Source organism: Chlorocebus sabaeus, chromosome 23 (genome assembly GCF_047675955.1).
Source record: "Chlorocebus sabaeus isolate Y175 chromosome 23, mChlSab1.0.hap1, whole genome shotgun sequence".
In the NCBI taxonomy this organism is placed as follows: Eukaryota; Metazoa; Chordata; class Mammalia; order Primates; family Cercopithecidae; genus Chlorocebus; species Chlorocebus sabaeus.
The window spans coordinates 43,207,431-43,234,315 of record NC_132926.1 but is presented as its reverse complement, the minus strand read 5'-3'; the positions used below and the strand labels follow the sequence as shown (position 1 = coordinate 43,234,315).

General features: G+C 46.3%; 1 protein-coding gene across 3 annotated transcripts in view; it reads left to right on the top strand.

Moving 5' to 3' along the window:
• CTNNA1 (catenin alpha 1) overlaps positions 1–20,348 on the top strand; it is a 176,494-nt gene extending 156,146 nt beyond the window's left edge. For all 3 annotated transcript variants that reach the window (XM_008014554.3, XM_073010665.1, XM_038007356.2), the window contains exons 11-18: positions 2,683–2,839; positions 9,748–9,948; positions 10,498–10,649; positions 14,671–14,781; positions 15,880–16,061; positions 16,234–16,339; positions 17,945–18,079; positions 19,146–20,348. In XM_008014554.3, the coding sequence (XP_008012745.1) occupies positions 2,683–2,839; positions 9,748–9,948; positions 10,498–10,649; positions 14,671–14,781; positions 15,880–16,061; positions 16,234–16,339; positions 17,945–18,079; positions 19,146–19,433 (1,332 nt within the window). In that variant the 3' untranslated portion in view covers positions 19,434–20,348. The remainder of the gene's footprint in view (positions 1–2,682; positions 2,840–9,747; positions 9,949–10,497; positions 10,650–14,670; positions 14,782–15,879; positions 16,062–16,233; positions 16,340–17,944; positions 18,080–19,145) is intronic.
• Positions 20,349–26,885: the final 6,537 nt, after the last annotated feature.

The following is a 26,885-nucleotide window of genomic DNA, read 5'->3' as shown; positions in this document are numbered from 1 at the left end:
TGGCATGCGCCTGTAGTCCCAGCTACTTAGGAGGCTGAGGCAGGAGAATCACTTGAACCTGGGAGGTGGAGGTTGCAGTGAGCCGAGATCACACCACTGCACTCCAGCCTGGGCGACAGAGGGAGACTCCATCTCAAAAAAATAAAATAAACACATTTACTTCTAATAACCCATAAGCACCTTGCACCTAAGAATCCTACTAATCATTCTCTCAGCCCATTTTCATACTACTCTCATTATTCACTTATTCAATGAATACAGCTGAAGGATCTGAATAGACATCTCTTCAAAGAATATAAAGAAACGGACAATAAGCATATGAAACAATACCTGTCATCATCAGCCATCAGGGTGATCACTTCAGATCTACTAGCATGTCTAGAATTAACCAAAAAGGGGGAAAATAACAAGTGTTAGTGAAGATGTAGGGCATGGTAGCCCTCATACACACTGGTGGGATGTAAAATGGTGCAGCCACTTTGGAAAAAGGTAAAGCAGCTTCTCAAAAGGTTAAACACAAAGTTTACTATATTTCCCAGCAGTTCTACTCCATTCCCAGAGAAATAAAAACATAGAAACGTGTATGAGCGTTCATAGCAACATTATTCATAACAGCGTGGCAATAATTCAAATGTTCATTAACTAATGAATGGCTAAATAAAATGTGGCGTGGTCATATAACAGAATCTTATTCATCAACAAAAAGGAGCAAAGTACTGGTACATGCTACACATCAATGAACTTTTAAGACATTATGTTAGGCCGGGAGCAGTGGCTCATGCCTGTAATCCCAGCACTTTGGGAGGTGGTCAGGAGTTCGAGACCAGTGTGGCCAGCATAGTGAAAACTCGTCTCTACTGAAAATACAAAAATTTGCCTGGCATAGTGGCGCACACCTGTAACCCCAGCTACTTGGGAGGCTGAGACACAAGAATCACTTGAGCCTGGGAGCGGGGAGGTTGCAGTGAGCTGAGATCACGCCACTGCATTCCAGCCTGGGTGACAGAGCAAGACTCAGTCTCAAAAAGAAACACACACAAAGCAAGTTACAAAAGTCCACATGTTACATGATTCCATTTATCTGAAATGTCCACAATAGACAGATCCATACAGATAGAAAGTAAATTAGTGGTTGCCAAAAAAAAAAGGGAGGGGTAAGGAGAGTTATGGGAAATGGCTGCTAAGGGATATGGATGGGGTTTCTTTTTGGAGTGATGAAAATGTTCTAAAACTGAATGTGGTGAATGTTGCACAACTGCAAATATACTTTAAAAAAACCAGTGAAATTGTGGCCTTTAAATGGGTGAATTGTAGATAGGTGAATTTTATCTCAATAAAGCTGTTTTTTGTCTTTTGGTTTTTTTGGAGACAGAGTCTTCCTATGTTTGCCCAGGCTGGTCTTGAACTCCTGGGCTCAAGCAATCCTCCTGCCTCAGCCTCCCAAAGTGTTGGGATTACAAGCTTGAGTCACCATGCCCAGCTTGTCTTTTTGAAGTGGAGTCTCACTGTGTGCCCAAGCTGGAGTGCAGTGGTGGGATCACAGCTCACTGCACCCTTGACCTCCTGGGCTCAAGCAGTGTTCCCACTTTGGCCTGTCAAGTAGCTGGGACTACAGGTGTGTGCCACCATGCCCAGCTCATTTTCTTTATTGTTTGTAGAGATGGGGTCTCATCTCACTATGTTATCCAGGCTTTAAAATTAATATTTATTTTTTAAATTTTATTTATTTATTTTTTTGAGAGAGTTTCACTCTTGTTGCCCAGGCTGGAGTGCAATGGCGTAATCTCTGCTCACCACAGCCTCCGCCTCTCGGGCTCAAGCGATTCTCCTGCCTCAGCCTCCTGAGTAGCTGGGATTACAGGCGTGCGCCACCACATCTGGCCAATTTTGTCTTTTTAGTAGAGATGGGATTTCACCATGTTGGTCAGGCTGGTCTTGAACTCCCGACCTCAGGTGATCTGACTGCCTTGGCCTCCCAAAGTGCTGAGATTACAGGTGTGAGCCACTGCACCTGGCCTAAAATTATTTTTAAATCTTAATAGATTATACATTTTTTGAGCAGTTTTTTTGTCAAATATCCTTCCATTAAAAAGAAAATGAAAAATACTTCTGCTGAGATACAATGTATTTTTCATGAATACATTTTGATAATGTATCGAGAACCTGAAATGCCACATTTTCATCACAAGATATTTGTGGTGAGTAACCAGAACAACCCAGACATCCTACAGTAGGAGAATAACAGTGTGTCCATAACACAGAATAATAAACTTAGTGTTTTAAACATGTATTTAATGATATGGAGAAGTATTTACAATAAGAATCAGGATAGTCCATTTTAAGTGGCATATAATTCTAACTGTGTATTTTTTGATGTGGCTATATGTGTGTCTATATGAGGAGTAAAAAGCCTAGAATTTAGTGTCACTGAAAATGGTAGACTTGCCACCATGAATGAAGCTAGTACAGTTGTTTTTGTTTGTTTTATCATTGTCCATAGTTTGCAAATAAAATATGTATTACTTCAACCTCACCATATAAAACTTGTAGTTTAACACTCTTCCCCTGTCTTTGTGATAGTTAGGATAGAGCATGTGGTGTGATGTCTCCTAGTGAAATGCATGTAAGGCAAAGCCATGACTCTGAAAAAGAGTAAACAATGAAGTTTAATATCTTTTGCAGGTTATTAATGCTGCATTGGCTTTAGCAGCAAAACCACAGAGTAAACTGGCCCAAGAGAACATGGACCTTTTTAAAGAACAGTGGGAAAAACAAGTCCGTGTTCTCACAGATGCTGTCGATGACATTACTTCCATTGATGACTTCTTGGCTGTCTCAGGTAATGAGCTGGTTCCCCAGAGAAGTATGTGAAGATGTTCATAATTACTTTTGTCTAAGTTGTATTAATGGGCAAACACTCCTACGTCTTGGCAGGTAAATTATTCTAACAATAATATTGTGCTGATTTTCATTTTAATGTTTAAAAAGCCATCAGCTACAGGGTTTTCAAGTGACAGCTTCTCAGCTACTGGGAAGTAGCTGGGGTTGGAGATGTTTCCCTTGATAGGGCTGGTCTGAATCCTAGGAGCATGAATTAGAAACCTGGCTGGCAAAGGCTTATCCCTGCTTGTATAGAGTGAGGTCTTTCAACTGGGGCCGGTAGAACACTATGACCATCCATCATCCCTCTTGCTGCCATTGTGTTTAGAAAAAAACATTGATCTGTGTCTTGGTGGAGACTGGTTATTTGTTATGAGAAGAAGGGATTCTCAACATCATCACCTTTAGTTTCTTTTTAAAAATAATTTCTTCCCTTCTTGGAAAGCCTCTCTTCTGTCTCTCAGAGATGATCGCAGTCATAGTTTATCTGCCTACTTTTCCAAAGACAGAATGTCTGCATGATGCACAGATAGAAAACAGAGAGGAAATATTTAAGTGCCATTTAATTATGAACTTGCAAAAAATAAATCTGGGTAATTCACCTCACAAAAACAGTTGATTTCATTATATAAACATAAACTGGTAATGACTTAGTAAATTGCATTCATATAGAAAATGTCTGTCAAATGCAATTCAGTGTTTATCGCACAGAGATAAATTTCAATCCCATCTTCTTAGAGTTGAGTAACTATAAATGCATTCTCCATTTAAGGGGGCCTCTGTTGCCCTTTGCTGCACGGCTTGTTCTCTGAAAGTGCCAGACTTCCTGAGGCCAGTGGCTGTGGGCAGAATCAGTGGCTAAGTTTTTGTAGGGCTGAAACTGCCTGTCACCCCAGGGAACCACAGTCTAGAACGTGGCAGTAGGGCTCAAAGCAGAAGCGGGGCTTAAGTACATGCACAGCGCAGCCCTCCAGCAGTGACCTATATAAGGGTGACTGTGTATTCTGCATACCAGTGCCTCCCTGTCTTCGCACTCTCTCCTTAGGACGGGTAGTCTTGGCTTAACTTGAGAAACTGAGGAGCAGGCAATCTGTAAACTGCAAAAAGTAGGGGGTAAACCATGTTGCTGCAGGACTGCCAAATTGCAGGTGTTGGTACTTTAAAACAAAAAACTCATTTGCAAGCACATCTTTGCAGGTGCCAAAAATGCAGCAATGGCTTTTTTGGGAAATCTTGGCCTTCTGTTGTTTTTCCCAATGAAGTACTGAATTATTCTTTTTCATCGGTTTAGAGAAAAACATTCCACCTTCACAGCACACTTTTAAGCAAACAACAAATTCTGAAATCTAAATGCAGAGCCCTCCTCCGGATAAATACTACATTCTTAAGTTACTTTTTTGAGATTAGGTTGGGTATGTCTCAGGCTTGGTCTCAAGGGATTCTCAGTCCTCCTTATAGCAAAGTAAAATGTAACAGCATCAAATGTCCCTCATGCACCATTCGTCAAGTCAGTGAAGAAAAGGGATTCTGCAGCAGCATTTAGTGGATTCTAGGCAGTATCTTTAGGGCATATGACATAAAAGAATGGTAAAGAGAAATCACATTCTTTTAACAGATACAGTGTTGTCTGGTGAGTGTGTTCAGTTTTTATGCAAATGTATGAGAGTATAAGAGGGGATTGATTTGATGGAAAGGAGTTTAGACAGTTTCTATTTAGCAAATAAAATCATGGAACAATTCTTTCAGTCAAAGGTGGTGGTGTTTTTAGAGCATCTGAATTTTAGAAGTCTACCTGGTGTGTTTTTCTGATGTTCTGTCACAGCCTTGCTTAGGAATGTTAAGTAATTAAATCATTAATAGGGCAAGACCTTTCTTCATAATTCCTCTGATTTATACAATATGCTTTTTGGGGGGAATAGATAAAGGATGGAGACAAGCAGATGCCTGTGCAGGTTTCTACTGGAATGACCAGTTAATTTGCAGCATTCAGACTCCTTTATACTCTTACATACATACCTTACCCATGGTAGCTTTAGCACCTTTTTTTTTTTTTTTTTTTTTGAGATGGAGTTTTGCTCTTGTTGCCTCGACTGGAGTGCAATGGCGGGATCTCGGCTCACCACAACCTCTGCCTCCTGGTGGTTCAAGCAATTCTCCTGCCTCAGCCCTCCTCCTGAGTAGCTGGGATTACAGGTGCTTGCCACCATGCCCTGCTAATTTTTTGTATTTTTAGTAGAGACAAGGTTTCACCATGTTGGCCAGGCTGGTCTCAAACTCCTGACCTCAGGTGACCCACCCGCCTCAGCCTCCCAAAGTTCTGGGATTACATGTGTGAGCCACCGCATCCGGCCCAGCTTTAGCACTTTTTATTTCGGGGGACTAGAGATACTTCTCCATCTCACCTGACACACAGCCTAGGCAAGTGTCACCTGCAGCAGTCACGGGCAGTATTTAGATGAGAAGCCACATCTTGGCCCTGACCTGACCCTGCCTCATTTGTCAATGTCCCCTGGTCTTAAAGCATGGTGGTGCTTTGGTGGACCCATAGTGAGATGGGCTTGTTTTTGAGTTAGGGGGCTGCCTGGCAAGTGCCCAGCACAGGATCTGGCTTTTGAGGTAGGTGGGCTTCATAGCTTTTACTAAACGAACAGCAGGGATGCACCCTGACTCCTTGGAGTGTTTGTTTTCTGCCGTCTCCTGGGGCTTGAGGCCCTTTGATACAGTGTGAGAGGTTTTATGTAGTATTTGCATTTGTGATTTTCCACCATCAAATTCTTTTACACTCCATGGGGCCTGGATATTGGCTATAGCGCTGTCCAGTCACTGAGAACCCGTCCATGAGGAAATCATTTATGGAGTAGGGCTTCAGCTCCTTTGTTCTGGATATTCTGCCCCATTGGTTCCAGAAATTCCCTCATACTTAGAACAAGTCATGTCCTGATTTGTGGCTCAAAAAGTAATAGTCATCTTGTGTATAACCTGGTGCAGCCACCAAGACCCCATGCCAGCATTTTATGAGGCTGTAGGGCAGGGGAACTTTGGTCATTGCCAAATAATGTGACAGTCGCACTTGCATAGAAAGAGAGGAATATGCATGATACCTCCAGGGAGGAGGGGTAGGGTCTCCTCACCCACAAGCTGTTCTATTCCAAATGCTGCCTTGTAAATATTGGAGATGGTTTAAAATGGTAGCATTCAGCAAACCAAGAATATATTTATATTGACCAATCCCTTAAGGAGAGTGGTTTGAAATTCATCAAAGTGACAGAGACTCTTTGAATTTCACTTGGATTGTATTTGATAAACATTTTCCATGGAAATGTTATTGATTTCCATTCTCTCACTCTGCTTACATGTTGCAGTTTTGGCTCCCTTTTTTTGAAGATGCAAGTGATCGTTTAGAGAAGCTGTAATTGGGTTTATTAAATTTTTTAGTAAATGCTCTTAGAAACAATATAATGCATTAAATGCTTTGGCGCAACACTTGGAGTGGTAATTTGCACTCTCCTTCATTAAGTGTCATTGTGTCCAAAATATTTGGTCTGATTGGGAGGTCATTAAATAGAAAGATTACTGTACCTAAATGTTGGTTTTGTGTTTAATAGCAGAAATGCTAAACTATAGACAGAGTTTCTGTCTTTGGAGGAAGTGGTGAAGTTAGATTAGTGGTGATTTTTTTTTTTTTTTTGAGACGGAGTCTCACTCTGTTGCCAGGCTGGACTGCAGTGGCGTGATCTTGGCTCACTGCAGTCTCCACCTCCTGGGTTCAAGCGATTCTCCTGCCTCAGCCTCCTGAGTAGCTGGGATTACAGGCACATGCCACCACACCCACCTAATTTCTGTATTTTCAGTAGAGATGGGGTTTCACCATGTTGGCCAGAATGGTCCCGATCTCCTGACCTCGTGATCTGCCCGCCTCAGCCTCCCAAAGTGCTGGGATTACAGGCATGAGCCACCATGTAATCAGAAATCACCCGGCTGGTGATCTTTTTTTCCTTTTTAAGCCTACTACATAGAGTTTACATGGCAAGCCCTCAGAATAGTTCATGTCACAGGGTAAGTCCTCTACATAAAGTATGAAACATCGTTTTCATTTTCTTTGTGTGCAGCAGCCCTGCATACGCTGCATGCTATAAAGATACCCAGGGCAGAGGGTACAAAGAAGAGGCTCTATTGCTACACATTGTAGACTGAAGTTCTGACATCTCTTATGGAGAATGCCAGTTGGCATCGTTCCTGGAGGGCAATTAGGTACCATACTTTAAACATATATACCTTTTAACTCAGCGATCTCATTGCTAGACATTTTCTCTAGGGGAGTGTCACAAATGTTTGCCAAAATACCTGTATAGGGATGTTTTCTTCAACCAGAATGTCTAAGGGAAGATTGAATAAGTGAATTATAGCCCCTCCATCTCTTCAGTAGGGTACTATGCAGCCATTAAAATGGATGAGGTAGATCTGTAGGGCCAGACCTAGAAAGGTTTTCTTTTTTTTTTTTTTTTTTGGAGACGGAGTCTCGCTCTGTCACCCAGGCTGGAGTGCAGTGGCCGGATCTCAGCTCACTGCAAGCTCCGCCTCCCGGGTTTTCGCCATTGTCCTGCCTCAGCCTCCCGAGTAGCTGGGACTATAGGCGCCCGCCACCTCGCCCGGCTATTTTTTTTGTATTTTTTAGTAGAGACAGGGTTTCACTGTGTTAGCCAGGATGGTCTCGATCTCCTGACCTCGTGATCCACCCGTCTCAGCCTCCCAAAGTGCTGGGATTACAGGCTTGAGCCACCGCGCCCGGCCCCTAGAAAGGTTTTCAAGTGAAAAAGATACAATAGTGTCCATAATATAGTTCCTTTTATATTCATTTACATATAGTTGTCCATATTTTATATGGACTGTTGTGTGTGTGTGTGTATGATTTTTTTCTATTAGAAGCACACCTATAAATCATGTATTGGACAGCTGTTCATGGGTACAGATTTGTGTATCTACTCATAGTGGACCTATGCTGTTTCCTTAGCTAAAATGATTTATGGTTTCCGTTAGTGTGGGCACAGCCTGTCCCCCTCCGTTAAACAGTGGACTCGCACCTCCCCCCATCAGGTTCAGTTGTGGAGAGGAGGCTGGGTGCTCTGTCCTGGGCGGCAGCCTCAGCGAGGTTGGGGCTTTCCTAGAGACAAGTGTTCCATGAGGGTAGAGAATATTACTTTGTTCAGCTTCCTGAAGTGGGGAATGTTACTCTAAAAAATGGCATACCCTTTCCTGGTTTAGGTTCATCTAGAAGAAGGCCAGGATGAATTCAAGAAAGTCTAGATGGATTTAAAAAAAAAAAAAAAAAAAACCATAGAGGTATCTAGACAAAGGTTAAAAAATCCTTGGTAGAAGTTTGGGTCACTTTGTTTAATGAATGGAAAGGAATGCCATACTTCATTGATTCTGAAACAGGGATGAGTCTTAAAATCAATGATATGAGAAAATATTGGTTCTTAGTTTTGTTATCAACACGCTTTCTTTCCATTTTATTCCTTTCTTTTCCTTAGCAATGCAAGTTTCATCTTAATGGTATCGTGTTAGATCCAGTAAAAGCAACAATTTTTAACCCAAGACCTTGTATGGTCGGCCTGCTCAGCACATTTTTTAGTTTGAATTATTAGAGTTTATATACTTCAAAAATGCTTGTGATGGGCTCCAAATCCATCTATTCTTGTAATTGGTTTAAATATCCCTCTTAAAATCTGTTTATGTTAGAAGTTTAATATGTTTACTCTTTCATTAGTTCATTGGTATAAACCCTGGCAAGTCTCATAATCTGTAATTAATAGAGACCAAAATATGGTCTTAACTATATTGCAGTAATCTAGTTTTCCCTTCTCTAATAAGAATTCTTACTATTTCCTGGCCTTCTCTGGAAAGGTATTTTTTGTTTGTTTTGGTTTTTGTTTTTGAGACGGAGTCTCACTCTGTTGCCCAGGCTGGAGTGCAGTGGCGTAATCTCGGCTCACTGCAACCTCTGCCTCCTGGGTTCAAGCCATCCTCCTGCCTCAGCCTCCAGATCTGCACTTTAATGGCTGCATAGTTCCCATAATTCACTTATCCACTCTTCTCTTGGTTTGCTTCCACGTTGTTATTATAGATGAGTTTGAGCAAACCCTTTGTGGTGGGGTTCCTAAAAATGTATAGTGTCAGGCTTTTTCCTTTGAGGAAAAATAGTTTTGGTGTTTTGCCCAAATTCAGCTGTGTGACTGTTAGGAGCCACCCATCAGCTTCATAGGAGTCAGGGGTTTTCACCTCTAGGGACCCTTCAAATAATCACAATAAGCCCATCTGTGTACCATGAAGAGGGTTATTAAATAGTTCATCTCATGCCTCAGGCTTCTCTAGAGGAGGCTTCAACCTGCTTTCCAGCACCTTCTCCTATCCCTGGGCTGTACTGGCTTCTTGGTAGATTGTCTGAATATCATCAGCATCTCCTGGAAGGAGAGGGAGAGGGGACAGTGGACTTTTGTTCTAATTTAGCCTTTCCTTTATTTGGGACACAGGGTCAGTGAAGCTAGAGGAAGAGAAGTTATTGATGCTTCTGTGATTTTCTGCCAGGCTTACAGAACAACTGTGTCTCAAAGATGGGCATGTCTCCTGTTTTTTGTTTTATTTTGTTTTATTTTTAAAGCCTGGAATGAAGATTGTTATTCTTGAGGGTGATAACAGGTTTAGTTTCTGTCTCTGTCACTAGTCACTGGTCTCTCCAATGAAATATATGTAAAGCTTTCAACATTGTGGCTGGCACCAAGCAAACAATAAATGATAGATGCCAGCTTACAGTTGCCACCTTCTCATAGAAGGCCTCCTTCCTCATTCAGCTTTTTGCTTGTTCTCCAGAGAATCACATTTTGGAAGATGTGAACAAATGTGTCATTGCTCTCCAGGAGAAGGATGTGGATGGCCTGGACCGCACAGCTGGTGCAATTCGAGGCCGGGCAGCCCGGGTCATTCACGTAGTCACCTCAGAGATGGACAACTATGAGCCAGGAGTCTACACTGAGAAGGTTCTGGAAGCCACTAAGCTTCTCTCCAACACAGGTATGGGAACTCTAGCTTTTCAGTGCTCGCACACACCGCAATCTGAGTAGGGCAGGCCACCCGATTAGCCCAGCCCTGTGGTGAGGAAGGAGGAGTCAGGAACTCAGATTTGGTCTCATGGCACATTGGGCTCCTGAGAAGTTGGTCATAGCCAAATTCAGGCCTCACAAGTGTATTTTCTTCATGTGTATCTCATGAGTAATCATGGGACTAATTCTAAACACACTATTTAAGATGAATTTCTGAGTTTAATCTCTTATTAGTGAGTAAAGACTAAATTAAGGTAGGTCCCATTCTTAAGCAAGGCTTCAAGTTAGTCTCACTTCCAAGTTCTCAACCATCCAATCCCTCTGTTGCAGAGAAAAAGATGATTTGAGTTGTTGTAAAATACTGCATTTATTTCACCCATAAATACTCCTCACATAGGTAGAAGCAGAGGCTCTTCATCATAAGCCTCACCTCTTTCTGTCTAGCTGAGTGATTCAGGGAGGGTCAGGGGAATGACGCTGCCTGCGTACCAGGACATCTGCTGTGCCTCTTTCTCCACAGTCATGCCACGTTTTACTGAGCAAGTAGAGGCGGCCGTGGAAGCCCTCAGCTCGGACCCTGCCCAGCCAATGGATGAGAATGAGTTTATCGATGCCTCCCGCCTGGTATATGATGGCATCCGGGACATCAGGAAAGCAGTGCTGATGATAAGGGTGAGTAACTGCATTTCAGACGTCTTAACAGCTTCTTTCTTATCATTTGCTAAACTTGAGCAATGCGTCATTCTAGAACTCGGCAGATGCAGTAGCAGTATATTAAAACCATGAATCTAAAAGCTGTTAGAATGAGATATATTTAATTATGTTGTCTAAAATGACTGTTAGTTGCAAGTTAGAGCCCAAACTTGGGCCAAGAAGAGGAGCTAGCCTGAGTTGACGATTAATTTAGGATAAACAGTCTCTACAACATGAGGCTTCAGTTTGAGTTAGGCAGGAAATTATAGAAAATAATGGTTCTCAAGCTAGTATCAGAGAAGGAAGTCTTTTCGTAATGCAGATTCAAGTTACTGTTCACATGGAGTGCCCCTCTCTTCGGAGGGGCTGCAGGCAGACAGGATGATGGAACCCCAGGGTGTTGGGGGGAGAAGCGGCCCCAGGTGATGCTCCTAGACTCATGGCCAAGTGCTGAGCCCCTTTCCCCATAGCCAGAATGCCTGGAGGGCCTGTAGCAAGGGCAGAGGAGAAACGGGCCTCTGCAGCATCTGTGGTTGAGCTCCCAGCTTACCGTCCTGCTCTCTGACACTATTCCTGTCTTCATTCAAGAATTATCCTTCCAGGGGGGAGGGGGGAGGGATTGCATTGGGAGTTATACCTGATGTAAATGACAAGTTGATGGGTGCAGCACACCAACATGGCACAAGTATACATATGTAACAAACCTGCATGTTGTGCACATGTACCCTACAACTTAAAGTATAATAATAAATAAATTTAAAAAAAAAAAAAGGATTATCCTTCCAGCCCCTGGGCGTCTCAGTTTCTTGATGTCTTGTCCTCCTCCACCTCAGCCTCGTGGCCATAGCCGTACCTCAGCTTTGGTCACTGCTTGCCATTGTCTTTGTCATCCCCAGCAGCCCGGTTCTATTGTTGAGGTTGCGCCCTTGAGTCCTGCAACTCCCAGCGAGCCTTTGAGTCCACTGTGGGGTCTTCAGTCCGTTGGTCCTCCCCGTTTGACACTCACTCAGCCCCTTGTGTCCTTGGTTCAGTCTTTTTTCAGCTTTGAGTCCATAGTTGAATATTCTCACTCCTCTGCCCTGCTGTTTCCTTACACTTGCCTTGCAAGGTGCAGTCTTAGCAAGATCCTGCTCTCCTGAGCACAGTGCAGATGGCCGCGGCCATTTGTGGGCCCTTGCTGCCCTGCAACAGGTGCCCGTCCACCCACCCACACCTGTGCCCCTGTCCTATTTGGTCCTCTTGCCGATTTCATGGAGGATACTGAGGCAGTTAGTACGGCCACCCCGCTGCATCCATGCCCGTGTGCTCTGCCTTCCTCCTAGGACTGTGGGCATCGCTGTTGGTGCTTCTGGCCGAGGCCGTCCCTTGCATGTCCTTGTACCGGGGTCCCAGCTTCTTCACCCCCTGCATTCTGTACCTTTCCCCAAGCCTATGATGATTTCTCCCATTTTTAAGGGGAAAAAAATCTCTTGACCCACACCCCTTCTCAGTCTCCTTGGCTGGTTTCTCCCCATCTCCTCAGCCTGTGAAACATGGGTGTGGCCTGCTGGGAAGTCCTTGGCCTCTTCAGAGTCCTGTCTAGAGGCCGACTCAGGAGTTCCACACTTGCTTGTGCACCTTGCCTCCTCCCTCTCACTTGCTCCACCCAGGCAGCATATGTTGATAGTGACTCCGTCTTCCCTTGCTCATGCGCAGACCTCGGATCTTTTATTTCCCTTTTGTCCTATACCTCACATCTGCTTTATCTGTGAATTCTTTTGGCTCTCCCTTCACAGTAGAGAACCTGAACATGTTCTCACCCTCGTCCAAGCCACCAGCACCTCTCACCCGGGTTCATGCAGGTGCCACTCAGCTGGTTGCCCGTTCCCATCCTGGGTGCCTACAGTCTCATGAGCCACAGGGCAGCCAGAGCGATTTCTCTAAGCTTCAGTCAGATCATGTTATCCTCTGTGCCATCCTCTCCACAGGCAGCCACGTCATTCTTTATGCTGGCCTACAAGGCTTTCTAGGACTAGAACCTGTCGCTTCTCCAACCTCATCTCCTGCTGATCTCCCCTTGTGCTCATGGGGTTCCAGGCAAGCCGGTGACATAGGGGCAATGAGCTAAGTCCCCCTTCTGTGGCCTCCTTGCTATTCACACAGTTCCCTGGGCCAACGCCCCTTCCCCACAGCCTCAATGCTACTGCCCGCCCCGCCTTCCCCCTCCTTGAGAGCACCTTCTCATCAGACTTTTCCAAACACCCATATGGAGTTAAAATCTCGCTTTATTCCTCTCTGCTTTCTTTATACACTGGTCACTTTTGATGTGTCATATAATTCATTTGCTTACTTTGTTGCCATTTCTTCTATTAGAATATGCATGAGAGGAATTTTTATCTATCTGTCACTTTGTATCTTTAGGGCCCAGAATGCTTGGCAGAGAGAGAATGAATGAATGAATGAATGAATGAATTCATTTGGTTTTCTTGGCAAGAACGGTTCTTGGGTCTGCGATGGGGTCCTGGGAAGGCAGAGATGATGTTAGGAGGTGGTCCTTTGAAAAGCCCCTTAACTGATTGCATGCCAGTCCCGAAGGCATGTGTGACTGCAGCGTTAAAACCGTCAGTGCTGGCATTGTGTTTTGTGTCACCAAGTCTGTCGGCCTCCAGGACCTCACGCGGACATGCTGTCTGGTGCCACCTGAGTGAGCATCCACTCTTCTCACCTCATCAAGGGATAGGCCCAGCCTTTGCGCAGCACGCTCTTGGGGGCTCCGGAATGTTTCTTGCATATCTTCTTGTTTGAACCTCACAGCAAGTCCTTGGGCTGCGCTTGGACTAGGTCCTGGTACAGATGAGGGACTCGCCTCACTGCCCTCCTGTCACAGGCCAGCCGGCTGGGCTGAGCGCCAACCCCAGCTGTTCTGCCTGCTGCCCCCTTACTGATAACTGCCAGAGGACAACATTATGTTTCAAGTCAGTAGCTAATCATGAGAGGCTGGTAGGTGGTACAAAATAAGAATTTTATTTCATAATTAAAGCAAAGAGCTAGGACCAGTAATCAGTCCCTTGGGTATTTATTCAGCCCTTACCTGTCATATTCTCCCCTCTTTTCTTTTGATGAAAGTCAAAAGAATACTTTAAAATTGCTTATTTTTACTCCTCCAAGCAGCCTTGGTACCCTAACAGAAGGCTCAGTTATTTAATTTTCTTTTTGTCATAAAGTAGGAAAGTTAAACAAATCTGCTTAATACTATACAAAACACCTCTATTTTTAAGTCAGTACCTTTTCTACCCAGGACAGTTCTCATCTTTGTCTTAAAGTACAGGTGTTGGGGAAGTAAATTAGAAGTAAAAACCTTATGTCGCTGGGCACGGTGGTTCATGCCTGTAATCCCACCCAGCATTTTGGGAGCCCACAGCAGGGGTGGATCACCTGAGGTCAGAAGTTCAAGAGCAGCCTGGCCAGCATGGTGGAACCCCATCTCTACTAAAAATACAAAAATTAGCTGGGCGTGGTGGCGTGTTGCCTCTAATCCCAGCCACTCGGAGGCTAAGGCAGGTGAATCACTTGAACCCGGGAGATGGAGGTTGCATTGATTCCAAGATCACGCCACTGCACTCCAGCCTGGGTGACAGAGCGAGACTCTGTCTCAAAGGAAAAAAAACAACCTTATGTCTTATAAAGAAATAGTGAATTGACTCAGTGATAGCCATTGAGCCCTACACACAGTGAAGCCAGCGCAGGCCTGCTGTGGGCCAGGCAGCCCAGCGCGTGCAGCAGTGAAGCCAGCGCAGGCCTGCTGTGGGCCAGGCAGCCCAGCATGTGCAGCAGTGAAGCAGAGGCTCGAGACAAATGCTGAGTGATTTTGACTTTATTCATCATACTGTTCAGAACACTGCACATTAAAATCCAGAATTCTGGGCCTCCGTGCACCTGGCCAAGAGGCTCAGGGTGGCTGGGGGCTGGTGGCCTGTGACCCAGAGATGTGTCTGACTTGTGATCTCTGTTTTGGTGGCAGACCCCTGAGGAGTTGGATGATTCTGACTTTGAGACAGAAGATTTCGATGTCAGAAGTAGGACAAGCGTCCAGACAGAAGATGATCAGCTGATAGCTGGCCAGAGTGCCCGGGTAAGGAAGCGCTCCGTGGGGCAGTTCAGCTTGTGCTGCCACCTTCCCTGTCCCCTTTCTCGTTTCCAGGAAAACACCCTCAGTATTCAGAACACCATTTCTCTCTCTCTGGCAGTAGACTGAAGTTAAACTAAGTTGTGGCACCTGCTAGTCACTTGCAGCCTCCTCAGCTAGAGACAGACCAGGTCCTGGGCCTCCTCTGCAGTGCCCTGGGGCTTTGGTTTATGATAGAGCCCTGGGTCAGGAAAGGGCTGAAATTTAGTCAATGCAGTGTTTGTTGAAATGATCGTGAAATTTGAAAAAGATTGCTGCCTTTGGCCATGTCAATGATACCATGGGTATGAACTATTTAATTATTCATGGGTTTAAAAAAATAACAGTGGTACATTCAAGAAAGCCAGTCAGAGCCATTGCATTCATTTGAGTCATTAAATCTTCAATCAATAGCATTTATGTTTTGGGGAGGATGCCAAGAAATATTTCTAAGGAGTCTTTGATTTCACTCCTTGGAAATCTGTCGTGAATAGCGAGCACATCGCTGCCTTATGTCCTGCTCCGTCATGAGCACTTGGGAAGCTGAGAGGGAGGAGCTTCAGCCGCAGGTCTGCGGGCTGGAGGTGGGCAGCAGGCCTCCAGGTGCTGCTCGAGTATGTCCTTAGTGCTCAGCCCTCTTTCTTCAGGTGTACATTCTAAAGCCACTTTCAGTTCACCTTGAATAGCTGGAAATGTCCACCAGGGCCCACCAGGGAAAGGGTTCCACACTTTCATCAACCCTTTCTCTCATTTCTTGTCTTATATTAAAGAATTAAAAAGCAGGTTCTGTCCCTGCATAGTTGTGATACCAAAGCTTCCGCATTAGCCTTCCACCCCTCGCTGTTTGCTTCCACACTAAAACTTGTGCTCGAAAGTGGGTCGGAAATTCAGGCTGCTGTAAGTGCCTGCAAAAAATGAGAGAAATAGCCCTTTAGGCAAAATGAAATCTGTTAAAGCATTATCCTACCTATGCCATAGATTGCCTGTTGGAAATATTCTTGGCTAATGCACTCTGAGAACTTCATATTCTTTTTATGTAAGAGCTCTTTGTGCTTCTGATCACAGGCGATCATGGCTCAGCTTCCCCAGGAGCAAAAAGCGAAGATTGCGGAACAGGTGGCCAGCTTCCAGGAAGAAAAGAGCAAGCTGGATGCTGAAGTGTCCAAATGGGATGACAGTGGCAATGACATCATTGTGCTGGCCAAGCAGATGTGCATGATTATGATGGAGATGACTGACTTTACCCGGTGAGCAGCACCCTGGCCCCACCAGGCTGCACAGGGGCCACTTTCTTCTCCACAGGTCACCGGCACAGCAGCTTAGACAGCCTAGGCCATGGGGCTTTGTGGACATCTGTTTTCTACTCATCTCCAACTGTGAGGGGCTTCACATACAATGATCCTTGTTCTCTCTTCTCAGAGGTAAAGGACCACTCAAAAATACATCAGATGTCATCAGTGCTGCCAAGAAAATTGCTGAGGCAGGATCCAGGATGGACAGGCTTGGCCGCACCATCGCAAATCACGTAAGTGACAGACCTGCCAGGTGGGTCTCCAAGCTCCTTCTGGGACTCAGGCAGCCCAGCCTGGTCCATTCAGGGTAAGTTTCATGGGCCACAGCACTTTTGCCACCCATCTCTAAAAATGGTTCTTATTCATCCCAGCATAGATTCATAAGGATTCTCTAGAGCAGATGTGGATGTCCTGGAATCTTCCGTCACTTGTAGCCAAATTAACGTCTGCTGTTGTCTGTTATGTCTCAGTTCCCTCTCTCCTCTCTGGGCAGGGGCTGAGGACAGCCGGAAGCCATGTGGCCAGTGCTGTGGAAGGCTGGTGTGCCCAGATGGGGCCAGGTTTCTTCATCCTCAGCACTGTGGCTCTTAGTCATCCTGCCTGCCGTCATCCCCCTATTCCCTCACACTGATAGGTACAAAAATATGGTTCATATCACCTGGAAATTGTACAATACGTTTCATTTGGTGTTTTAAGCCTGATCAAGAGAGGTTCTTTCTCAGTTATAGTTTTTCTCTGTAGTTAACAAACCTCCCCACCATCTTCCCTGAAGTATCAAAACTCTCAGCCTCATCTAGGCCACAGGATGTGTGAGACGTCCCTCTTTACTCAAGCCAAAGATTGTAAAGGCATCCTTGACTCCCACACAATCAGTAATAGGGCCTGTTGCTTCCATTAGCCAAATGTATCTCAACACAAACCAGTCTTGTCCTGTCTGCAGAGCTCCATAGCCACTTGGACTACTGCGGCTACTCCTGATTTCCTATTCTTTCCTCTCTCCACTTCCTTCTGCATCCAGCTGCCAATACTGTCATCTGAAAATGCAAATCACATGGCTGCCCTGCTTCCATGACTACTTAGAATACAGCTCATCTCCAGTATGGTCTGCAGGGTTTCAGTTCATACCACTCTCTGTGGTGTACTTTGCTTGCCATGAACACTTGAGAGGTGCTCTGTTTCTTCCTTTGGGTAAAGCTTTCTAGGCTGGTTCTAATCTGGGAGCCTCTAAAACCCTGAGATATGGGGGGAGACAGGAACTGGGCAGGGGCCACCCTTTTCTCCTTGACCATCTCCGACTGCTTTTTTTTCTTGCTTTCTTTACTCATTTATCCTCCACCTCAGCCTGCAGTGAGTGGCTTTTGTCATCAGGCCTTAATAACGCAAAGTGCCTCGGAGCAGAAGAGCTATTTGTTTACTTAGCTCAAAACATCTGGACTTTTCTCCATAGCCAGGCTCCTACTTGCTGAGCCGGCTTGTTCTCACCTTGAGGGGCACAGGCCTCCACCCTGCCATGTGGGGTAAGGGGATCCTTGGCCAGGGTGGTTTCCCTGCTGTCACAGGAGGGAAGTCAGCGGGAGGCTCAGAAGGCCTTGGCTGTACAACCAGTGCCGTGCAGCACAGCCAGGGTCCCATGAGCGACTTCCATCAGCTCACCTGCCTCCATCCCCAAGCAGAGTGTAGGCAAGGGCTGTGACTGCCTCAGGTAATTGGGTGATTTTGCTCCAGCAAGAGGACAGGAAGCATGTGAGTGCCACGCTGAACCTTTAAGAAACACCCATGGGGTGGGAGGTGCTTGGTCCAGGCCAGGGTGCTCGGTGCTAAGCGTGCTCTCCCTTCAGTGCCCGGACTCGGCTTGCAAGCAGGACCTGCTGGCCTACCTGCAACGCATCGCCCTCTACTGCCACCAGCTCAACATCTGCAGCAAGGTCAAGGCCGAGGTGCAGAATCTCGGCGGGGAGCTCGTTGTCTCTGGGGTAAGCATTAGCTGAGAAAAAAGAGGGCCAGTGGGAACGTGCTGACCCTTGTCAGAAACGAAAGTCACTTCCTATCCACATACACACCTGCCCTGGGAAAGTGTGCTGAGCAGAAACCCCAAGCCCTGTCCCAGCTTCCGGAGACCAAGGTCTGTCCATCATCTGTTCCCTGTAGAACTGTGACACGTGTGGGCCACTGCAAGGGCTGAAAGGCTGGCCTCCTCCCCTTTGCTGGCCACTCACTGGGAACAAATTTTTAAAAATCTTCCTTGGGACCAGGCGTGGTGGCAGGTGCTTGTAAGTCCCAGCTACTTGGGAGGCTGAGACACAAGAATTGCTTAAGCCTGGGAGACAGAGGTTGCAGTGAGCCGAGATGGCACCACTGCACTCCAGTCTGGGTGACAGGGCAAGACTCTGTCTCAAAACAAAACAAAACTTCCTTTTCTTCCCCCAGAGAGGAATTAAGAGTAGACATAGATAGGATGCTTTCTCGAAAGCCCTTCACCCCTCAGAGCGCTTGGGTAGCATCTCTTTCTTTTTATCAGGTCACAGTTCTGAGGCCTTTCTCACCTAGGGCAGGGAAAAGAGGTTTGCTGAGTGGACTGGGGTCCACCGAGCCTCCGTGGCTTCTTTTAATCCCATTAAATTTCCTTTAAAAGAAACACTTCTTATATTGAACATATTGAGACCATTTGCTCATCTGCTTTGCCATAAACGTCCCTGTCTCGATTCCTGCTTCTCCTCCCCCACGTGCTTATAGCTCTGGGATCACTCACAGTGGCTTCCGCTTTGAGTGAATAAACACTTGCTGGGGGGTGGGGGCGAGCAAGGCGAGGCTGCCTCATGTCTTCTTCAAAGGGTCTGAGGGCAGGCGCTTCCAGGCTATTTAGGTAAGAGCAACTGTTGAGGGTGTTCCTCAGCAACAGGCTGCTGCCCAATCCTCTGCCACCTTCCCAGGCCCTGGTCTTGCAGAGGAGTAGGGGGCCCCCCTTCAGGCACAGCCCACCTGTGTCCACGATGCTGGAGGTCAGGCCTGTGCTTCTCACCACCCTTGTCTGCCTTGTAGGTGGACAGTGCCATGTCCCTGATCCAGGCAGCCAAGAACTTGATGAATGCTGTGGTGCAGACAGTGAAAGCATCCTACGTCGCCTCTACCAAATACCAAAAGTCGCAGGGTATGGCTTCCCTCAACCTTCCTGCTGTGTCATGGAAGATGAAGGCACCAGAGAAAAAGCCCTTGGTGAAGAGAGAGAAACAGGATGAGACGCAGACCAAGATTAAACGGGCATCTCAGAAGAAGCACGTGAACCCGGTGCAGGCCCTCAGCGAGTTCAAAGCCATGGACAGTATCTAAGTCTGCCCAGGCCAGCTGCCCCCACCCCTCGAGGCTCCTGAAGATCAGTCACTGTCACTCAAATGAATTTGCTAAATACTACACTGATGTCAGATTCCACAGGGAAATGGGCAGACTGTGAACCAGTCCAGGTGGTGAATTTTCCAAGAACATAGTTTAAGTTGATTAAAAATGCTTTTAGAATGCAGGAGCCTACTTCTAGCTGTATTTTTTTATATGCTTAAATAAAAGTAAAAATTCCATAACCAAAGAGAATCCCACATTAGCTTGTTAGTAATGCTCTGAGCAAGCCGAGATGCCCATTCTCTTAGTGAGGGCAGCATTAGGGTTTGAGAGAAGGGAATTTGGCTCAACCTCAGTTGAGAGGGTGCAGTCCAGACAGCTTGACTGCTTTTAAATGACCAAAGATGACCTGTGGTAAGCAACCTGGGCATCTCAGGAAGCAGTCCCTGGAGAAGGAATGTTCTCAGAAAGGTCTTTAGAGGAACAAACTCAGTAAAACGTAATGTATCATGAAGAAAACGGATTACTCTCTTTATGACATGAAATGAGAATTTAAATGCATGGTTACAATTACTAATGTACGCTGCTGCAGGACATTAATAAAGTTGCTTTTTTTAGGCTACAGTGTCGTAATCAGAACACACTTTTCTCCTCTTTCTTCCAGCTTCAAATGCAAATTCATCACTGGGCTCACTTCTAATAATTGCAGTGTTTCCCGCCTTGGGCTTGCAGCAGAAAAACCTGACAAAATAGTGTGTGCTAAGGCAGTAATTTAGACTTTACCTTATTTGTGATTACTATAGTGATTACTGTAACTACAAGGCATAAGTTACCATCTTATATAAATTTTACAAATTTTGAATGTTTTTTACACTAACTTTTCCCAATAAAGTCCACTATGAAACCACAACATCCAAGAGGCCAAAGTCGTCATCTCTTCCTTCAAGTGCTCACAGCATCTGTGGTGCTCTGGGCCCTCTCGGTGTCCCTCTCTTCCAGGATGGGGATGCCCGGAAGGGAGACTGTGGCTCTAGGCTGCACGGCTCATGCCAGCCCATCAGGGAGGGCCATGCCCCTTGTCCTATTGAGTGCCCCACCCTGCACCCCCACCTTGGGAGTTGACATGTCCATTCCTTGAGGTTCATGTCAACCTCGGAGGCATCCCTGTCTTCATTATAAATGTCCCCTCTCCTGTGTCCTTCCTGTCAGCACACACACACCTATGATGATAGCGGCCTTCGAGATGAAAACCCCTTAACGCCATGATCCTCACTTCCAACCGGCTGTCGCCTTGCTCCCTCCACCTCCCCTCGTCAGGGCAGCTGGCAGTGGTCTTCAGACCTCATGCAAGCTGCCTGGGGGGCGTGGCGGGGAGGAGGAGGAGGAGAAGGACTCCTGAACGCTGCTAACTCGGCTTCCAGGACACCCCACTCAGGTTCTGCCTGCCTTACTGGGGGCTCCTCCTCCTTTCCTGGGGCTGAGAGGTTGTGTCTGTGCCCACCCTCCTGAGCTCAGGCAGAATCTCACATGTAAAGACATCCAAATGCCGACTTCTCCCCAGAGCCTGGCTTTTATAACCGACTGCCGCCTCACGCTCCATTCGAATGTCTAATGAATCTCAGACTTGACCTGTCCAAACTGCTTGCCACCTACTCCCCACCGCCCATCCCCATATCCTCCATACTGGTTTCCCCACGTCACTGCCCTTTCCCTCCTCCCTCTTGCCAAATGCCTAAAAATCAAAATTCTTAGGTGGTTCTATAGTGCAATGGGCTTCTAGTGACAAGAAATCAAAATTCTGATCTTTAAAATATATGGATAATTTACCTGTCACCGCCTGGCCTAAGCCATCCTGCTGTTATTGCTGTGTAGCAAGTTGCAGCTAAAGCGACCTCGCATGGCTCCTGAAGGTCAAGAATCTGGGAGCAGGTCAGCTGGATGGTTCTGACTTGGGGTCTCATGAAGTGGCCAAGATGCCAGCTAAGGCTGCCATCTCTGAGGGCTTGACCTGGTGAGGATTTGCTTCCAGGCTCACTTGCATGGCTATTGACAGAAGGCCTCAGTTCCACGCCGCACGGCGCGTTCCACGCCACAGGCAGCTCATAGCTTGGTGGTAGCTGGCTTCCCCAGAGCAGTGATCTGCGAGCGGCGGCCAGATGGAAGCCACGGTGTTCCCTTAAAACCTAATATGGAGAGTGATTCCCCATCACGTCTGTATTCTGCAGGTCACACAGACCAAGGCTGGTCCACTGTGGAAGGAAAGGACGAGGTTGCCAGTGCCCGGCGGTGGGTGGCCACAGCCACCCTCCCTGCCAGTGTCTGCCACAGCCAAGTAGTCCCTGTATTAGCTCAGGTCATTCCGACCTCAGACCTTCCAGCGGCTTCCATGTCCCTCGGTAAAAGCCAGAGTCCTAAAGGCCTCTTGCCGGCTTTGGCCTCTTCTCTCACCATTCTCTGCCATCCTGCATCTGTCCCTGGTGTCCCTGAAGTTCTTGAACATGCTGAGCACATCCTGCCTCAGCCTTCACACCTATGGTTCCTGGCCTGGAATGCACTTGCCCCTAGGACACCCTGTGCTGGCTTTAGCATTTCCTTCCTGTCTCATCAAGTCACCTTATCAAAAAGGACTCCAACAGGCCAAGTGTGGTGGCTCATGCCTGTAGACCCAGCACTTGGGAAGGCTGAGGTGGGAGGATCGCTTGAGCCCAGGAGTTCGGGACCTGCCTGGGCAACATGGCAAAACCTTGTCTCTTAAAAAGCAAAACAAAAAAAGACCATCTGTTTATGTATCTCTTAAAGTCTTGCCTTGTGCCACAATGAGAAAGCAGCCCTCACTGGACTGACCTTTGGGAAACAGCCAGTGTTGGCTCTGCTCATCCTCCTCAGAGGCACAGGGCCTGGCATGTGCTCGATAGACAGTAGTTGACCAATGAGGACCATTATTGATTTAAACCAACCCGTCAAAAAACGCTGGCAAATGAGAAGGTGCTAGGGGCCTGGAGAGCCAAGTCTGAGGTGCAGAGTCCTGTCCCAAGGTCCTGACCCCTCCTCTCACCTCACAGACCACGACAGAGCTGGGCCAAGCAGGAGGGGACCTGCCTCTGCGTGCGGGGCCTTTGGGGCCTCCTGCAGCCTCCAGTGTGCTCACTCCTGCCCCTGTGCCATCTGCAAAGGGGACTGCCTCCCCTCTGCATCCGGAGATTGCTCATCCAGGATGGGCCCCTGCTCTCAGCAGTCCTGTTGATGCCTCTCCAGAGGAAGGTTGGGGGAGCAGAGCCAAGGACCAAAGCCGAGTCCCAGATCCCTCCACCCCACTGTGTCTCCCGAGCCTGTCACCGTGCCTTGGTGGCCCCTCAGACCTGCTCCCTACTCCCTGCACTCAGCACACAGCTCCTGCTCTCCTGTGGCTAGTGGCACCCACGCCTCTCCCAGGATGGCTCTGTTCTGGTCCCCGCCTGCTCAGTGTCCTGCAGGGGTTCCCGTGGCTCCTGTGCAACACCTTCAAAGAACACAGTTCACTCTGCAGCCTTCATCCTCACAGCTTCCAGCCCCAACCTCTCCCACCCTCCTCCCAGGACAAGGCCACCTCCCCCACGGAAGCAAGAGAGAAGGAGCTGCCATGTGCTGGGCACTTCAGAGCCCGTGTCTAGCCTTTACCCTCGTCACCCCATTTCGTCTGTGCAACCGAAGGTGTCAGGGCCATTGCTGCACCTCCAGCTGCACAGCTGAGGAAGTGACCTGGGGAGGTGAAGTCACATGGCGGCAAGTGGCCGGTTCCGCCACCCGGCTTCGAGACTTCCTCGAGGGCCCCCAGCTTTGGGCCATCCCTCCTGAGCCCTCTGAGTAATGGTGATGCCAGTGTCCACTCCCTTCCTGTCACACCTTCTCTAGATTCCCACGGTTCCCTGCCCTTCACCAATGTGTGTCCCTCATCTCCTTTACCAGCTCCTTCTCCTCATGGCCCCTGACGTTGAGTTGCTCCAGTGCTCCCATCTGGATCCTCCATGTTCAGTGACGCCCAGCAGGGGCTTGCTGGTCAATGTTGAGCCACCGGCTCTCCAGGGCCAGGCCGGGGAGGATGCGAACAGACGCACGTTTGTGCATTTAGAACACACTGGACCGCTATAAAGGAATTGCAGCACACCGTTCACAAAAGGAGACGCACAGGACTCTAACTGAGAAGCCCAGCCAGCCAGCTGATTCCCACAGAAGGCTTTCATTGATTTTTGCCAGACTCTTGCATCCACAGCCAACCTATGGCTGTAACTGATAAATGAGACTAGTTCCGACAAGAATGCTGCTTGATATTTGTGTTTACCTTAAGGAATAAATGAAAGTGAAGTAACAAAAACCTATGTTGGACTTTCACTTTGACAGTGAGTGATTTCTTTGCTGAGTCAGATAATAGTTGTTAAATACTTTGACAATTTCTTCCATCTTTTTGTGCTACTGATGATGTAACTGCTATAGATGACACATTTACATTTAATTGGCATTATTAACATTTTCTTTATTACTTTAAGTCTCGACAGTCAACAAAACAAATTCACCTTTGATCTGTAGCGTTTCCCAATTTCCATGGGTAAGTGCTCCCACCACATCAGATTTCGAGCAACGGGCTGGCAGTGCTAAAACGCAAAGTTGGACAGGGAAGCCCAGGAGCATGCCGTGATGTGTCCTTCTACCACCCAGACGATAGGACCGATTGTGGTAAAATGTCATTACAAAAGGATGAGCTGTTATAATAACTTAGGTGAAAATTCACACATAGTGAAATCTGCTCTTTCTGGTGTGTAATTCCATGAGTTTTGACAAACGCAGTCAAACCACCAAGGAAGATGGAACAGTTCCACCACCCTTCCCCCAGGATTCCCCTGTGCTATCCCAGTATCATCAAAACATTCCCCAATCCTAAGTCCTGGCAACACCCTTCCCTATCATTTTCCCTTTTCCAGGATGTACCTAAGTGGAGTAATACAGTACGTGGTCTTTTGGGTCTGGCTGCATATGGCGCAGTGCATTTCAATCAGTGCGGCTTCAAAATGCACGCAGACTGCTGTGTGCCTCGGTGGCTCACTCCTTACCGCAGTCGTATTCTGTTGTAAGGGCGCAGCACAGTTTATCCATCCCCCAGATAAGAGACATTTGAGTTGTTTCCAGTTTTTTATTTTTTGCAAATAAAGTTTATATAAGCATTGACACACAGGTTTTCACATGAACACTGATACTTGCTTTTTTTTTTGAGACAGAGTCTCACTCTGTTGCCCAGGCTGGAGTGCAATGGCGCGATCTCAGCTCACTGCAACCTCCGCCTCCCAGGTTCAGTGATTCTCCTGCCTCAGCCTCCCAAGTAGCTGGGATTACAGGTACCCACCGCCACGCCCGGCTTATATATATATTTATTTATTTTGTATTTTTAGTAGAAACAGGTTTTTGTCATGTTAGCCAGGCTGGTCTGGAACTCCTGACCTCAGGTGATCCACCCACCTTGGTCTCCCAAATTGTTGGGATTACAGGCGTAAGCCACCACGCCCGACCTCAACATCCATATTTTTTATAATGAGCCTTGACCAATTTACAGTACCTCACATCTTATACAAAATTTAACTCAAAATCGGAGACCTAAATGTAAAAGTATAAAAAACTCTTATAAGACGACAAAAGAGAAATCTTTGTGACTTTGGAGTTAGGCAGAGTTCTTAGAGACAACATCAAAGTCACCATTCATAAAATTTAAAAATTGATAAATTGGACTTCATCAAAGTAAAAAACCTCTGTGAAAGAAATTGTTAAAAGAATAAAAACTTACAAACACGGAGAACATATTTGTAAATCACATATCTGACAAAGGACTTGTATCCAGAAAATGAACAGAACCCTCAAAATTAATTAGTAAGAAAACAGTCAACCCATCAAAAAATTAGGCAAAAAGATTTGATGTCTGTAGTCCCAGCTACTTGGGAGGCTGAGACAGGAGGATTACTTGAGTCTGGGAGGCAGAGGTTGCAGTGAGCCAAGATTGCACCACTGCACTCTAGCCTGGGTGACACAGCGAGACTCAAAAAAAAAAAAGCTGTCCAATGACAGCAGCACCCTTTATTGAAAAGACAATCTTTTCTCCACTGAACTGCCTTTGCATGTTTGTCAGAAACCAATTAACTGTATCTGTGTGGGTCTGGCCAATACCACACTGTGTTATTATAGGTTTATATCTTAAAATCAGCAAGTGTTAGCCCTCCAACTTGGTTCTTGTTTTTCAAAATTGTTTTAGCTATTCTTATTCTTGTTCCTTTGCATTTCCATGTAAGTTTTCAAATAAGACTCCTGATACCTAAACAATTCCTGCTGGGATTCCATTGAATCTAGAGATCAATTTAGTGAAGACCAACATCATTAACAACGTTGAGTCTTCCAACCCATTAATGAACTTAGTAGATCCGTCCACTTACTTAGATCTTCTGTGATTTACTTCATCAGTATTTCATAATTTTCAGCATAAAATCCTGCACGTATTTCACTTTTCAGTTGATTTGTATACACTGACCTTGTACCCTATGGCCTTGCTAAAGTCATTAGCTAGGTCTGTGAAATTGTTTTTACAGATGCCATGGGATTTTCCACATTGACAATTATGTCATCTGTGAATAGGGACAGTTTTATTTCTTCGTTTCCAATGTGTATGCTGTTTCATTTTCTTGCCTTAAGGCAGCGCCCAGAACTTTGAGTGCAATGTTGAGAAGGAGTCAGGAGAGTGGGCATTCTTGCCTGTTTTACAATCTGAGGGGGAAGGAATTCAACCTTTCATCCTTCAGTTTGATGTTAGATGTACGTTTTTATGTGGTTTCTGTTCATGAGGTTAAGGAAATTCCCTTCTGTTCCAATTTGCTGACAGTTTTTATTATGGGTACTTAGTATTTGTCTACATCTGTTGAGATGATGGTGTGGCCTTTTCTTCTTTAGTCTGTTAATATGGTGAACTGACTGAACTAGCCTTGCATTCCCAGGGTAAACTCCATTTGGTTACATTATCCTTTTATATATTGTTGAGTTTAATTTGCCAATATTTTGTTGAGGATTTTTGTAGAGACTTCAGAAAAATCTAAAGTCTTTACCACAGCCTACAGGATCTCCTGTCGCCATTACCTCCCTAATCTTGTTGATTACGAGGGATACTGGCCTGTAGGATATTTTTCTTGAAATAGCATTGTCAGGCCGGGCGCGGTGGCTCATGCCTGTAATCCCAGCACTTTGGGAGGCCAAGGCAGGCAGATCACAAGGTCAGGAGTTCGAGACCAGCCTGGCCAACATGGTGAAACTCCATCTCTACTAAAAATACAAAAAATTAGCCAGGCGTGGTGGCAGGTGCCTATAACCCCACCTACTTGGGAGGCTGAGGCAGGAGAATCACTTGAACCCAGGAGGTGGAGGTTGCAGTGAGCTGAGATTGCA